Source organism: Artemia sp. Qi Xiang Cuo, chromosome 8 (genome assembly GCF_049724085.1).
Source record: "Artemia sp. Qi Xiang Cuo chromosome 8, ASM4972408v1, whole genome shotgun sequence".
Taxonomy (NCBI): domain Eukaryota; kingdom Metazoa; phylum Arthropoda; class Branchiopoda; order Anostraca; family Artemiidae; genus Artemia; species Artemia sp. Qi Xiang Cuo.
In genome coordinates this window covers 36,508,350-36,524,663 of record NC_142801.1, presented here as the reverse complement: position 1 = coordinate 36,524,663, position 16,314 = coordinate 36,508,350, and the positions used below count along the sequence as shown (strand labels likewise).

At 33.5% G+C, this 16,314-nt stretch overlaps 1 protein-coding gene across 1 annotated transcript; it reads left to right on the top strand.

The window, feature by feature from the left end:
• Positions 1-4,601: 4,601 nt before the first annotated feature.
• On the top strand, positions 4,602-15,872 carry LOC148949367 (prolactin-releasing peptide receptor-like). Its single transcript, XM_089092932.1, has 2 exons — positions 4,602-4,706; positions 14,038-15,872. Exons 1-2 carry the CDS (start codon positions 4,602-4,604, stop codon positions 15,346-15,348), a joined length of 1,416 nt encoding a protein of 471 aa, XP_088949058.1. The 3' UTR covers positions 15,349-15,872.
• Positions 15,873-16,314: the final 442 nt, after the last annotated feature.

The following is a 16,314-nucleotide window of genomic DNA, read 5'->3' as shown; positions in this document are numbered from 1 at the left end:
TAAAAAAAACATGTATATTCCTTGTAAGAGTGTGATGACCTGTTTACCTAACAGAAAAACCGGAAGGAAAATCGATGTCATAATAAAAAAAACATGTATATTCCTTGTAAGAGTGTAATGACCTGTTTACCTAGCAGAAAAACCGGAAGGAACGTAAAGTCCCTGAATTCAATAGATGGTATATACTTCAGTGTTTATCTGTGTCAAAGATTGAGTCACCGTAAGATAGGGCTTCTAACTCTAAGTTATGTATAGTATATTTCAATTTCCTTCAGCACCTCAGAAATTAAAGGAATTAGAGGGTAATAAAATAGATTTTGCGTGTAGATATAATGATGTTTCGAGTGGAATTTCGGACCTTGGTTACGGTATTCACTTGTAGTTCGAAGATTCGAATTATGTTTTACCATGTGAGATTGGACCTTTATGCCGTAAACCTGAAAATTTTTTTAATATTTTTCATCTGAATTGTCGGGGGCTAAATTCAAGTTATAGCTTTATTGAAGATTTAACTAATATTTCTGTTTTTCACGTGATAGCTTTAACTGAGACATAGGTTAATTTTCATAATTCAGAGTTGCTTGGTCTAGAGGGATATAATTTTTGTGCTTCATCTTTGTTTAGGTAATTATTCTTGCTACTTAATAGTTCTCTACCGCCCACCGACTTCCTCATATAATGAATTCTTTGATCTTTTGGAGGAGCAGCTTTAAAAGCTGCTCCTCCAGATGCCTGTGAATCTCCCGTGTTTTCTTGTGGGTGATCCAAACTTTGACCTGATTGAAATAAATGCAAAGAGCAGCCGACTATTGAATATTTTCGTATCATTTGAATTACCTCCGTCAATCAACATACCTACGAGGGTCACGGATACTTCCGTGACATGTATTGACAATAAATTCTCTAATATTAACCCTGATTCGCCCCGTGTTGTTATTAGTGACACTTTTGACCATTTTGGTGTGTTTTCTGGACATACTATTCCTCTAGGAAATAGTTCAAGGTTAATGAATGAGTTTTCTTGGCATTATGTGAATAAAACAATTTTCTTGCGTTATAACAGGGTTTTATCTCAAATGAATTGGGATAATATTTTATCAATTGCATCTAATAATGAAGAGAGATTTAATTTGTTTTACCAGATTATCCAAAGTGATTTAGAAAAGCACTGTCAAAGGAAAAAAGGACGGCGTAGGACAACCCCAAAGAAGCCATGGATTACTGGAGAGCTTCTAAAATTGATGCGTATTAGAGACCAATTTTACAAAAAAAAAGATCGATCACAAATGCGATATAAACGATAGAATATATAATAATTATCGCAATGCTCTGAATCGATTATTAAGAAAATCAAAAAGAGAATTTTACTCGAGGAAGTTCGAGGAAGTATCGGGATGTCCGGCAAAAACATGGCGGATGATTAAAGAAGTACTCCAGCAGCCAAAGAAAACGATCCCACTTGAAATAGTTAACCAAGAAGGTGAAATACCCAAAGGTGCTGATGATGTCTCGAAGGTATTCGGAAATTACTTCTCAGCGGTAGGAAAGCATGTTGCTGAATCTGTCCAATGTTACATGATCTAAGCATTTTTGACTACCTTGGTCATTTTGAATCTGAAGTTTCAATGTATTTAGCACCTGTATCTTTAAGTGAGATGAAACAGGTCATCTACAAAATGAAAAGTAATGCTTCTGGTAGTGATGTTATATCATTAAGAGTGGTTAAATTTATTCTGCCACTAATCCAGAAGCCACTTTTGTCTCTAATTAATTCTGCATTAAAAGAGGGTTTCTTCCCGTCTTGTTTTAAAGTAGCTCGTGTTACTCCTGTTCATAAGGGTGGTGAGACACATAATTTAGGAAATTATAGGCCGATTTCTGTTCTTCCTGCACTATCACGTGTTTTAGAGAAGTGCTTTGCTGCCCGTCTTTATGCATATTTAGAGCGTCATAATGTGTTAAATCCTACCCTATTCAGATTTCGGCATGGTCATACAGCGGAGCAAGCAGTTGCTTATCTAAGCAGCGTAGTCAATCAAGCGTTGGATGGAGGCTACATGGTTTTAGCAATATTTTTAGATATAATTAAACCTTTCGAAACAGTAGATCATCATCTCCTACTTCTAAAATGTGAGTTTTATGGCATAAGAGGTCCTGGGCTTAACTTTCTTCATGCATTTTTAGCAGGGCGGCTACAGTATGTTCAGATTGACTCAAAGCGTTCATCAAGCTTTCCTATTACATATGGAGTTCCACAGTGCTCTGTTCTTTTACTGCTATTCTTCCTAATTTTTGTAAATGACCTAATCCAAACCCTATCTAATATAAAGAACGATTTCACTGAATTATTCAATGATCCACAAGAACTGACAGTACCAATGTTTGCTGATGACATGTCGCTTGTTTGTCTTGCAAGAACTGAGAAGGGATTACTTGAATTAAGTAAACAATCGTTAGACAGAGTTACAACTTGGATGCGCGTAAATAAACTACAAGTTCACCCGGCTAAGAGTATTTTCATCATATTGTCAAGAACAGCCACATATGGATTTCTCGATTTAAATACAGTTATGGCGAGATTGGAAGGAAGTCTTGTGTCAAGTATTTAGGTATTACACTTGATGAAACTTTGTCGTTTAGGAAACATGTTGGGAACACGTCAGCAATTTTATCACGGAACATCGGAATCCTTAGGAAACTCGCACACTTTGTCCCGCTTCGCATTTTAAGGTTGTTGTATTTCTCGATAATACATCCATATATTTTATATTGTTCTTCGGTATGGTTAGGGACATTTCCGTCGCTAGTTAATCCAATTCGAGTTTTCCAAAATAATGCGATCTGTTTACTTTGTAATAAATCTTATAGTGATTCTGTGAGATTGGAGTATAGAAGACAACAAATTTTACCTGCTGCTGGCTTACGGGATTTTTATCACCAATTATTTTTTTTCAAGTAAAGTAATATTAAGTTACCTTTAAGCTTCTCATGCACGTTTAAGATTAGGTGTGATTGCAACAATTATAATATTCGAACAAGCAAGGCACTGTCTGCTCCAATTGCCGTTACTATAAGTTCTAAGTTCTCCTTTATTTATCGAGGAATAAAATTATGGAATACTAATGATAAGAAAACTAGTGACGCAACAGGTTTTGAAGAATTTAAAAATAATCTTAGGGAAAAAATGTATTCTAGCTATGAGTATTAAATTATTATTTGTTATTTTTATTTGTACTTCATATATAAATTTATAGCTTAGTAATAATATGATTATTAATGGTATAAAATAGTTTGAAAAAATTTTGAAGTAAAGCCAAGGAAAAAATGTATTCTATTAATGAATCCTAAGCTATTATTCGTTTTCGTTTTTTTTTTCTTCTTCTTCTTTTGTTGTTTGAGGTGTGTGAAGGAGCATAGTGGATTATTTGGATACTTTTTCCTTTTTTTTTGTTGTATTTACGGTGGCTCCAGTAGTAACTCAGCAAGGAATTATGTATTTTATTTATACATATATATATAATTATATATATTATATATATATATATATATATATATATATATATATATATATATATATATATATATATATATATATATATATATATATATATATATATATATATATATATATATATATATATATATATATATATATATATATATATATATATATATATATATATATATATATATATATATATATATATATATATATATATATATATATATATATATATATATATATATATATAGTTATTGTTTATATTATCAGTATTTCTGGTATAGTTGATTTGTGCTATAAATTAGTACTAAAATTTTCTCTGTTTTTTGTCCTATTCCTGAAACGCCCCTAGGACAACTTGTCTTAGCAAGTTCATGGGCATGCTAGAAGATTTAGTTGAAAGACTTGTTTTTTTTTCATGTATTATATTATTATATATAGGTACAGGTTTGGTTGGAATTTGCCAATCAGTCTAGTAATTTGGCTAATGACAAGGCACTTTAAAGTCCTTATCATGTTGAATCAGGCAGACACCCTAGATCAGCATTTATAATTTACTTTTAAAAAGGCATGATCCAATTAAGATTTCTTACAATATATTGTTCTTTTTGCTTTAAATTGGCCGTGGCTTGACTTTGTACTTTAGAAAACAACGGTCATGAAAATTTAATTTCTTTCCTTGCATTTTCTTCTTCTATAACATGTATTTTCCCTCATCCTATTGCGCTAAGAACAGTGCCACCATTAGTTTGCCGTAAAGTAAAGAGATCATTTCAATTTTTCTTGAAGGAGAATAACCAAAGAATTCTTTATTTTTACCAGGTTTTATGGCAATCTCCGATTTGTTTTAGCATATAGTTATTATTTTTGCCGTTTTGAAATTGAAAATGACACACCATCCTCTCCTCGAATTATGTCTATGCCTGAGAGCAGCAAAATCAATTATAAATATATACCAAAATTTTACTTTTTCAAAAGTGCTTTTTTAACATAGTATGCAAAATATTCCCTGGAGCGTCGAAGCACAAGCCTTTTATCCCCACTTTGACGCATAAAGCTTAGACAGGTATTCCGAATTCAGCCAATCAAAAGAAACAAAATGTTCCCGAGAAGGAATCCGTTCCCAAGGAACTCAGTCGTATGGAAGGCCACAGGTATTACTATCAAAATTTGGGTCAACATGGGATACTTCACTGATTTTCAGGTATTCAAAATCTGTTTTTCTTTGAAATTCTCTTGATGTTTAGGAATTTTACAAGAACAGATATTGGGCTAACTTCGACTATTGTTGGATGCCTAAACCCTACAGGGCAATGGCCGTGTCAAATTGTCAAGATATATAAATCGTAGTACTATTCTTTCTGTTATTATTTCTTGAGTAGAAACGCTAAAATCAGCAAAAATTTGATGTGATTTGTTTAAGGTTCTGAATTAGAAAAAACTGTTATGGAAAATAATAAAATAAATGCATAAATTTTCGAAGATTGTGACATTAGTTTCATGTGCTGCAAGAGAGCGCGGCTGTTTTTTTTTATTTTAGCTAATTTTTTTTCAGAGCTTGGCCACTTTGGCATTCACTATTCAAGGTGCTTCGTTCAGAATCTTCAATATTCTGACTGATAGTAAGGACAGTTTTGAGTAAACAGTCAGATTAATGGTGTCTACCTTACCCTCTTTCCTGTGTAATCTAAAGCTTGAAAAAAAATATTTGTAATGAATACAAAGCAAACATTTTCTTCTTCTGTATTTTTTGGTTCTTCTTGTTTTTCTATTTTGAAATTTTCTTCGTATGAGGCAAGTTCCATTCTTTGTTGGTCACCCACGGTCGTGAAATAAATCAAACAGCAATAAGAATTGTATATGTATTTGACAAGTTAGGTTAATTGAGAGTTTCTAAATTAAAAATATGCATTGCTGGTAACAAATAAGGCCCGTTCAGATAGTTACCAACTAGTAAGACACAAATCTCAGAGCTAGCTGACTATTGGAATGTGCTATGGAAAATAATGCTGTTAAATGAACTTAAACCTAAAACACGTCATGAATTAGGCAAGAATCTTAAAACATAACAGAAAATGTAATACATATTTTCTTGGGGATATCCAAAATTGGTGGTTGTCACCATTCACCCGTGAATGTCAGGAATACCTTTTTTTCTCCTTTGATTTAGCTAATCCAACCTAACTTTTAACTTTTAACATCAAAGCTTGTTTAAGACTATTAAAGCTGATTCACAAAGCTAATTGAATCCAAGCAGAAAAAAAAGGAATTTCGGACATTCACCGGTAAATCTTGACATTAAGTATATTTCGGATATTCGTAGTAGTACATATAAAATTTGGCCTAATCCTAACTGATTCCTCCGCCTTTGAATAGACTCTTCAAAGGTGTTTATTTGTGCCTATATTGGTTACATTGTGATTGCTTTGATAAGACTGTAAGAGACTGGAGTGTTCCTAATTCGTTATGGGTTTATGGTTTAGGAAATTCCAGAGTAGTAACTGGCTAAGGACCGGTATCCATCAGTAACCATTGATAATCCTCTAGGTTCTAAAAATAAAGAAATTTAGACATAGTTTGCAGTTGAATTTGATGTATCATATGATTTGAATCTTGGTTCCAATGTCTGAGGTTTAATGTACGCTAAATAATTAAAATTAGAATGATAAAAACTTGTTAATATATATATATATATATATATATATTTATATATATATATATATATATATATATATATATATATATATATATATATATATATATATATATATATATATATATATATATATATATATATATATATATATATATATATATATATATATATATATAGATATATATATATATATATATATATATATATATATATATATATATATATATATATATATATATATATATATATATATATATATATATATATATATATATATATGTATATATATATCATCTTAGCAGATGATAAAATTTTCTGACTAATAAAAGCAGTAATTGATCTTTGCATTGATAAAGGAAAATAAAATGAAAAGAAATTCAAGACCCACACTAAAACTTACAACGATAAAAATCGCTCTGTATGCAGGAGGGACTGCGCCCTTCTACTTTCCAGTCCCTGCACTAAGATTTTTTTTGTGCTCCGCCGAAAGCATTTTGTTTCAAAGAATAATGACCAAGGTATTTATTTGGAGGAAGGGACCTTTCTATTCCCCCTAAATTTTAAAAGTTTTAATTTTTTAAACTTATATACTTCATCATAATATAGTCCTAATCATCAATTCTGATAACATGTTTAAATTCAAGAAGTAATAATTACAAAAATGTAATTTCTTAAAAGATATTCTAAATTCAGTACTTGTACGAGATACCCCCTACCTAATGTTCTTCCAATATGTTATTCTGACGCTCAATCCTAAGGAAATATAGCTAAGTATGATGAAAATATAATAATGTAGAAACAAATTTAGGCTATATATTTGTACAATAGGGGTGGGGGGGGGGTTTAGGGGTAAATTATAATGGGTCTGCGTTCCTAATGTGTTCGGTAAAATTATTCTGCATATTAAGAATTGTTTTCTAACTTCAAACTGTCCAAATACTTAGCCCTTCCCCCCTAATGTGCGAATATATAGCCAAATTATTTATTTTCCATCTTCTCCGTCACTTCTCTTTGTCTTGTTTCACGCTAAGCTGAAATAAACTAACAAAAACCAGTTTTGTATTGTGTAAATGAATGAACAGCTTGAGCAGTGGGGATAATTTCATACAATTACTCAAAATTCTTGGTACTATGTGAAGAGAACTTTTGAAATAAAAGGTTTCAATTACTTCACACATTAAAACGATTAGAGCTAAACAAATTCAACATGGAACCTAAAATGAATGGAATGTTTGGTGTAATCTGTAGCCACTCATGGGTATGTCGATTCCGGAAGCTACGAAAGACCCTGTGAAATTTCACCGAAAAGGAAAACCTCAAATTGTTTTCGCTGGTTTTTTCTCGGGCGATTAAACATTTTATAAGTATGATAATATTACTACTTTCGTACATTTATAGTATAATATCATAATATAAAGCTTTATTTTTGAACTTGGATAGAATTCTGTTTGTTTTAAGATAAATTCTTCAATGGAAATTTATGCAACAAATTTGGAAATAAACCTGTCATTCTGATAAATTACAATAGTGAACTAGTTGAAATCTTCACTTTGAAGTATTAAATAATTTGATGCTACAACAAATTATGCGGGGTAAGAAGCTAAAAAAAAGAACAAAGGCATGTTTCAATAGCTCAATTATTTTACTATGTGTGCCGTATATCACATGAATATGCGAAAGTGATGATGCTGCGTACCAACCTAAATATTTCTTTTTTCAAGTGAGGGCAAAGAGTGACAATAAAACAACACGAACATAAAATATTCTCTATATGAGGGGAAGGCACACTCGTTAACCCTGCTCTTTACCATAAAGTTTTATAGTGTCGCGCTGAACGCATTTACGCCCATGAGTGTAATTCATTTACCAGTTGCCTTTTGCAACAATTTAACGTATTCAATTGATAATCTCATTGTTTAAAGCCATGATTTCCGGCGTTAGCTGCATGTCCTACAAGTGGGGAACGACAATATTTTAGTGTGTCGCATGGGGAGTACGTCCATCCTTCGGCTGATTATACTTTAGAGCGTCAATTTTGAAAAAAAAAGAAATCATGTGAATGACGTGATAATTCAAAATAAGGCAATTAGAATTCTGGGTACTTTTGTTCATCGCCCAATGAGGCTTCAAAATCTCTCGGAAACTCAAACTTTATATGTTTTTCTCAATATACTTAATCTTAAACAACTGAAAGACCTGCATACAGCAATGTGGTATTATGATATTCAATCTTCAAGAAATTATTTCCAGGATTTGGGTATAATTGTATACCCAAATTGTATACCCCCGTCCGCTCGAAGAGGTATCGCCTTCCTCCAATTAAATCAGAAAGAGCTAGATCCTGAATCAGATGCCAGATTCCCCATATTGTAAATAAACTTAATTTAGTAGAAATGTTCCCAAGTTTCAAGAGCAGATCTTCTTCGAAAAAACATATTTCAAAAATGGTTCTTTGTCTGGATGTTGGGATTTATGAATAATTGATATAGTAGAACTGTGTTGTGGTGTTCTCGCGTTGGGGTGGCCTCCTCTGTTATCTCCTACCTTGTATGGTTTTCTTTTTTATATCCTGTAGTTGTTATTTCGGCATTTTCTTATATTTATTTGTTTATGGCCGACACATTGAGCCCTGCACTCCGTCGACCAGATTAGAAATTTATTTTTCATGTGTTTTAGTCAATAAAAGATCCTGTCTTGTCTTGACGTCACATTCAAATGCATTTAAAGAGCAAAAAAGATACATAATAGTATTGCAATGACGTTATACATTATATAAAGGCGTTGTAACCTGACAATAGTTATCATCAGCATGAAATATGCCGAGAGGAGGCCCCAAAATAGGTGCCAAGTTGGTGGAATTTTAAGCTTCTTTCAGGTGAATACCCGTAAAATTTTGAATACTAAATTTTCGTATCATAAGGGGAGCATCAGGTTTTTAGAAATGTCTTGGAGGGACATGCCCAAAATCGTTCGGGAACCATTGGTTTAAGGCAAATGTCTATTAATAAGCACTTCCATTCAAGATGTATTATGGAAAAGGGATGGTGTCATAACATCGAACCGTCAGGAGCCAACGTCAGGAGCAATACAAAATCCATTATAACATCCACAAAACAATCCTTCAGTATCTCGAACCATCATAACATAAAAAAATTTTACAACTTTAGTTTTTTGGGCTTTAGGGAGGGGGGAAAAGGTACCTAGGTTATGTTACGTATTTAATATATGCTATGCTTTGCCCCCATCCCCCTGATGTGCAAATATATAGCCGAAATTTGTTTCTAAACTATTATATAATTATTATTATTATATAAAGTTATAAATTTTTTTAGATGTTATGACGGTTCGATGTTATGACGTTTCGTGCTTAGACGGTTTGCCGAAATGGTAGTACCCTTATGGAAAATATCTCTTTTGCAAGTTGAATTGTTTAAAGGCTGTTTTAGGTGGTCCTTTGAGTGACCTAATATCAAACAATGGCCTGTATAATACATTATATTAGGATGATCATGTATCATTTTTTGGACGAAGCAAACTCTGCTTCGAGAGTTTGCACGTCTTGGTTATCGTAGTCAAGGCTAAGTAAAAAGTAGGATACCTTAAACGGATTGCAAAAAGGTCCCAAGAAAATGTCCCAAGAAATGGAACTTGATAGGAGGGAGTTTAAAGGAGAGCTCTAAAAAGACTGAGTTTAACCAAGAAGTTATGGAGCTGTGAAGGCCTCAGGTGGCTTAGTGCTGAAATAAGTTTCTGTTACAAGCAGTCCAGTCATTAGAGGGTGACTTTTCACCCCCTTGTCTGATTCTATAAAACTTTTTTCTTTTACCTTGTATTCTTCGTCATAGCATAAATTTTATCATCAGTTTGCCTTAGCATGTTTATATCCAATATCAAAATCGAACAAAAACTAAATTTAAAAAGTAAATTTATCGAAACAGAAAGCTTAGAAAAAAAAAGTAAAGAACGATATTAAAGCTTAAAGCGTACAGAAATCATTTCGTTTATGAGGAGACTGCAACTTCTCAATCCCACACTGTTAACTTTAGGGTTTTAGAGTGCATTAAGAATATTTTCAAATTAAAATTAAATGAATCTTATGTTTGAGCAGTCATTCTTGAAGATTGAGACAAACAGTCCAACTTTAGCGTAAAGAGCAGGAAATTGAGGAGAGGCAGAACTCCCTGATATTCTGAATAATTTCTATTCGTTTTAATTTTAACTTCACTCTTTGCCTTAATTTGAAAAACAAACTCTTTTTATCCAAACTAATTTAAAAAAAACAACAAGTTTTTCTGAAGGAAGTAAAGAGAGAAGTTGAAATTTAAGACGAACAAAAATTTGTACTTCACTGCCTATCTAACATATATTGATAAAACTAGTGCAAATAAACTAACTAAGGGTATTTCGCTATGTTTGTATGATTATAGAAAACTAGTGCTTTACTGAAATCCCCAAACAGCATTATTTTTTCTTCATTTCGAGTAATACTAAAGCTTTTTTTTACAATTTAAAATTGTATATTACTCACTATTAGTATGCTGGTAAGACCAATATGTTACCTGGTAAATCAATCCATTATTTTTGTATGTTGTTCAATGACTTTGCCATTATTAAAATAAAATTGATTGTTATAATTCAATTTTTAAGTTAATTTTGATCTAACAGTTCGTGGTAACGAACTGTAAGTAAGGAGCGGCCCGGCTCAATAGTAACCGAGACTCTATAAAAAGGAATTTTGATACCAATAGATACATCACAAGAATCGGATTTTTATGCTGATTGCAAACATATAAGTTTCATGAAGTTAAGTCTTACCCATCAAAAGTTAAGAGCCTGAAAATGAACCTCATTTCTTAGAAAAGGGGCGAAACCCCGTAAAAGTGATACAATCTTAATGAAAATCACACCATCAGATTTAACGTATCAGAAAACCCTTCTGTAGAGGTCTCAAGCTCCTATCTGCAAAAATGTGAAATTTTGTTTATTTTTTGCCAGAAGAAAGATCACGGATGCGTGTTTACTTTTTGTTTTAGTTTTTTTCCCAGGGATGATCGTATCGATCCATTGGTCCAAGAATATCGCGAGAGGGCTCATTAAAACGGAAAATAAAAGTTCTAGGGCCCTTTCCAAGTGACCCAAAAAATTAAGGGGCAACTAGGCACTTCCCACACTCATTTTTCCCAAAAGTCACCCGATCAATTGACAAATTTTTAGATAGCTATTTTGTTCAGCATAGTCCAAAATCTAATAACTATGTCTTTGAGGATGACGTAATCACCCACAGTCCCCGGGGAAACGGCTGCAAGTTGTGAACTTTGCCCATTGTTTACATATAGTATTGGTCATTGGGAAGTATACATACATTTTCAGGAAGGATTTCTTCTGATTGGGGGGGGGAGCGGAGAAGGGGTTACGTGGGAGGATCTTTCCATGGAGAATTTTTTCGTGGGGGAAGGGACATTTCTATGAAAGGGGTGCCGGATTTCTCAGCATTATTTAAAAAAACGATTAGAAATTAAATTTAAAAAAACAAGTTTTTTCAACTGAAAGTAAGGAGCAACATTCAAACTTAAAACAAACAGAAATTATTACTTATATGAGTGGTTTGCCCTCTAGTCAATACCTCGCTTCTTACACTAAAGTTTTTTTTTTAGTACTTTCAAAAGAGCTATATATTCTAATTAAACGGCCTTTGTGATTCAGGGGGTCATTCTTAAAGAATTGGAACAAAATTCGAACTTTAGCAGAAAGAACGAGGTATTGAATAGGGGGCGAATCCCCTGATATATGTAATAGTTTCTGTTCATTTTTAGTTTTAATGTCGCTTTAACTTTTAATGAAAAAACTTGTTTTCAAATGAAAAAATTTGTAACAATTTTTTTTCAAATGAATCAACATTAAAACTTAAAACAAACAGAAATTATTACGTACAGTTAAACGACCGTTGTATTTCAGGAGTTTTTCTTCAAGAGTTGGGACAGAAAATCAAACTTTAGCATAAAGAGCAAGGTAATGAGAAGGGGGCACTCCCCCTCATATACATAATAATTTCTGTTCGTCTTAAGTTTTAATGTTGCTTCTTACTTTCTACTACTAGTACTACTAAAAACTCACCGCAGCACCAAGCCGTCTGAGGCCAACACAGCTACGCATGCTCCTCCTCCATCCCAATCTATTCAAGCCTCCCTTTTTACACCCTCCCATGAAGTTTTCATTTCCTTTAAATCTTTCTTTATGACGTCCTCCCACCCCAGACGAGGACGACCTTTTTTCCGTTTAGCCCTAGACGGTTGGCCGAAAAGAACAATCTTCGGCAATCTGTCATCCATCATCTGCACAATGTGCCATAGCCGTCTCAACCTTTCTTTATATATAGCCCTAGAAGGCAGGATTGAAACACATTTTTCGTACAGCCTACTGTTCGAAATACGGTCAGTCAGCCGGGCACCCAGACCAATCTGTAGGCAATTTCTCTGGAAAACATCTAGCAAATCTTCATCCGCATTTCGAAGCGCCCATGCTTCAGAGCCATATTTGACTACTGTCATCACTGTAGCTTCTAATATTCTAATCTTAGTTTGTAGACTTATCTTCCTATTCTTCCAAACTTTTTTAATTGTGGAAAACAACCTGAGCCTTGGCCATTCTACTTTTAACATCCTCACTGCTCCCACCATCTTTACTAACTAACTTCTTCTTTACTTCTTACTTTCAGTAAAAAAAAAAACTTGTTTGTTTTTTAATTTCTAATCGTTTGTTAAATAACGCTGGGAAACCCATCTCACCTTCAATAGAAAAATCCTCTAGACAATTGATTCCCGATGAAAATTTACCCGGACAATTACACTTATCATATACATATGTAAAATTGAGTCGGCAAAGAAAAAGTAAAACAAAGAAAAATAATTTCATAGACGATAGGAATTCTAGAAAATTCCCTGGAAAGTTTCCCCTGGAAAGTTTACTTCCGGAAACTTCCCTCACCATGGAGAATTCTCCCCGTGAAAAATCCCCCTGGCAGAAAATTCAATCTCCCCAAACCAAAAATTGTATGCAAAGTTCCCAAAAACAAATGCTATACACAAAAAATGGGCAAATTTCATCAATTAAAGACATTTCCCCAAGGTCTAAAGGGGGGGGGGTCATGTTATCTCGAGAAGCATATTTTTGGACCTTCCAACTATTCTAAAAAAATGGCAACATCAAAAGTTGATCAGATAACAATTGGGGGGGGGGGAAGGAGGCACGTGGGAGGGGACTGGCTATCATCCAATATCTTTGGTGACTTAAAAAGGACATTATAACTTTAATTTTCGTTCGAATGAGCTATTTCCCGATTTTTTAGGACCATTGGTCCGATACGATCACCTTAAAAAAAAATTTACATGCATCCCTGATCTTGCTTCTGGAAAAAAAAATTACAAAATTCCACTTTTTTGCAGATAGGAGCTTCAAAGCTCTATGAGAGGGTCTTCTGATACCTTGTTTTCTGATCTGATGGTGGGGTATTCATTAAGATTAGTTGATTTTTTGGGTGTTTCCCTCCTTTTTCGAGAACCAAGAAAATTTTTTCAGGCTCTTAGCTTTTGATGGGAAACACTAATCTCTGTGAGTTTTATGTATTTTGAATCAACATAAAAAGCCAATTTTATATATCTTGTGATATCAAAATCTCGTTTTTAAGAATTTTTGTTACTATTGAACCGTGTCGCTCCTTACTTACAGCTCGTTACCATGAAACGTTTGGTTATTATCATGAACTGTTCGACCTCATTGCTCTCTCCTAAGACTAAAATAAGTTCTATCTCTTGTCGATGACTTTTCTTTAGGCTAAATTATAGACCTAAAATATTTCATTTAACTAATAATTTTTTTTTAGGGACACTATAATGTGCCAGCAGAGGGATTTGAAAATAATTTCACCGAAGACTATGATTATACGATTACAGACAATTACACCTCTGAGGAATATTATAACTACTTCAACAATACATTAATTGAGGCTATGGATTGTCCTTTAAAGCAGAACAAAACGGTTTTGAAACATCCAATACCATTGGTGGTTTTTACAACTTTGTATATTGTGATTTTTATCATTGGTCTTTTGGGCAACGTCGTGATTTGTTATATAGTTGGAAGAAATAAAGCGATGCAAACTGTTACGAACTTTTTTATCGCAAACTTAGCTTTGTCTGATATATTATTGTGTGTGCTTGGAATACCCTTTACACCAATTTATTCTTTTATGGCAAACTGGGTGTTTGGAAAAATGCTCTGTCATTTAGTCTCCTATGCACAAGGTGTTAGTGTCTATGTTTCTGCATTAACACTTACTTCTATTGCAGTGGATCGATACTTCGTCATTTTATATCCCTTTCGACCACGGATGAGGCTAACAACATGCCTTCTAATAATTGCATTTATATGGATTTTTGCCTTGTCTCTTACACTTCCTTATGGTTATCATATGACGCTTCATGAGACCAATGAAACTATCGCGTGTGGAGAACTGTGGGACGAACCAGAGCCTCGAAAATGGTTTGGTGTTATCACCAGCACGTTGCAGTTCATTATACCCTTTTTTGTAACTACATATGCTTACACAAGAGTTTGCATAAGGCTTCAAAGCAGGGCGAAGGCAAAGCCTGGGATGAAAAGTATAAGAAGTGAAGAGATTGAAAGGCAACGAAAAAGACGCACAAATAGAATGCTAATAGCGATGGTAATCATTTTCGGTGCTTCATGGCTTCCGTTAAACATGGTAAACCTATACAACGATTTGTTTCCTATAGAATGTGAAGCTTACCATGAGATATTATTCTTTGCTGTTCACTGGATTGCAATGTCGTCTGTTTGCTATAATGTCTTCCTTTATGCTTGGCTTAACGACAGCTTCCGCAAAGAGTTTAAATTAATTTTGTTGTGGAATAAAAGTAAAATCATGGAAAAGAACAGAAATAGGAGCAATAAGAAAAAACAGGACAGCCTTCAGTCAGTTCATATTAGCCCCGAAAACGAGCACATAAAAGATGGATCCTTAAGGACAGTTCATACTTACGTGTCACCTCTAGATGGTGAACCATTAGAACCAGAGGATCTACTAGGAAATGTTATTGCTGAATTTAAAGTAAGCACAGAAGCTATTGAGTTGAAACCTTCAAGTGAAACCAATAATGAACTTAACGTTTGAACAAAATGGAAAATAAATTTTGTTTTTGAGAGTTGAAAAGAGATGCTTATAAAATATTGTAAATTAGAATTGTGATTCCGAGCCTGTTCTATGTGATTACAGTTTTATTTGTTGCATATTTATTTTGAATGATACACTTATGTGTTTAATTTGAGAGAAATTATTCAGCCTCTTACGATTTTGCTCTGGAATTTAATTGGCGAAGGAATTACGTTTTGTTTAACGAGAAAAAACAAACACAAAAGATAAGCAGGGATACAGTCACAACGGGAAAATGTGTGCAAAAACAAACGAGCTAGATCAGTATTTCCAGTAATGTATGTTTATAAATCATTTAAGACCTTTTTGTGATATTTCTTTCAGTTTTATTTTAGCTTCTAAATATTCATGATAAGCCTTTGGTAGTGGAAGTGGGAAATGGGAAAACATGGGGGCTATGGTATACCCGACGACGGACAGGTGGCTCTTCTTGGATGCCCTATGTAACTCTGAAGGCACAGGAAAACCTAATATCCAAGGTTCAAGGTACGTTGGTATGTGGAAAAGTAAGCGAAAAGCAAATTTGAATCAAGTGAACCCGATACGAACAGGAAAAGTAGTTCTGAGAACTTTAAATTTGAATGCATGTAAGATATTTTTTGAAAACAATTATTCTTTTTTTATTCTTGGTGGTTGTTGGATAGAAATATTCGAAAACCAAGTGAAGAAGGGGGTCATACTTTTAATGTGGATGGAGCTAAGAAAGTCTTGTTTTTCTTAGAAATTCACCAAATCGTGCTTCATCTTGGCATTATCTTTAAAAATAATGATTATCCAATAATAGTAGATGGTGATTCAAGAACGACCATGCGAGCTCAATGTGGTGCTTAATGAATTTTCCTATTAACCAAATATTTCTTGACTACATTGTTGAAAGTAACGGACTTTAGGTAGGGAGCAACACGTGCAAATAGTAACTGAAACTTG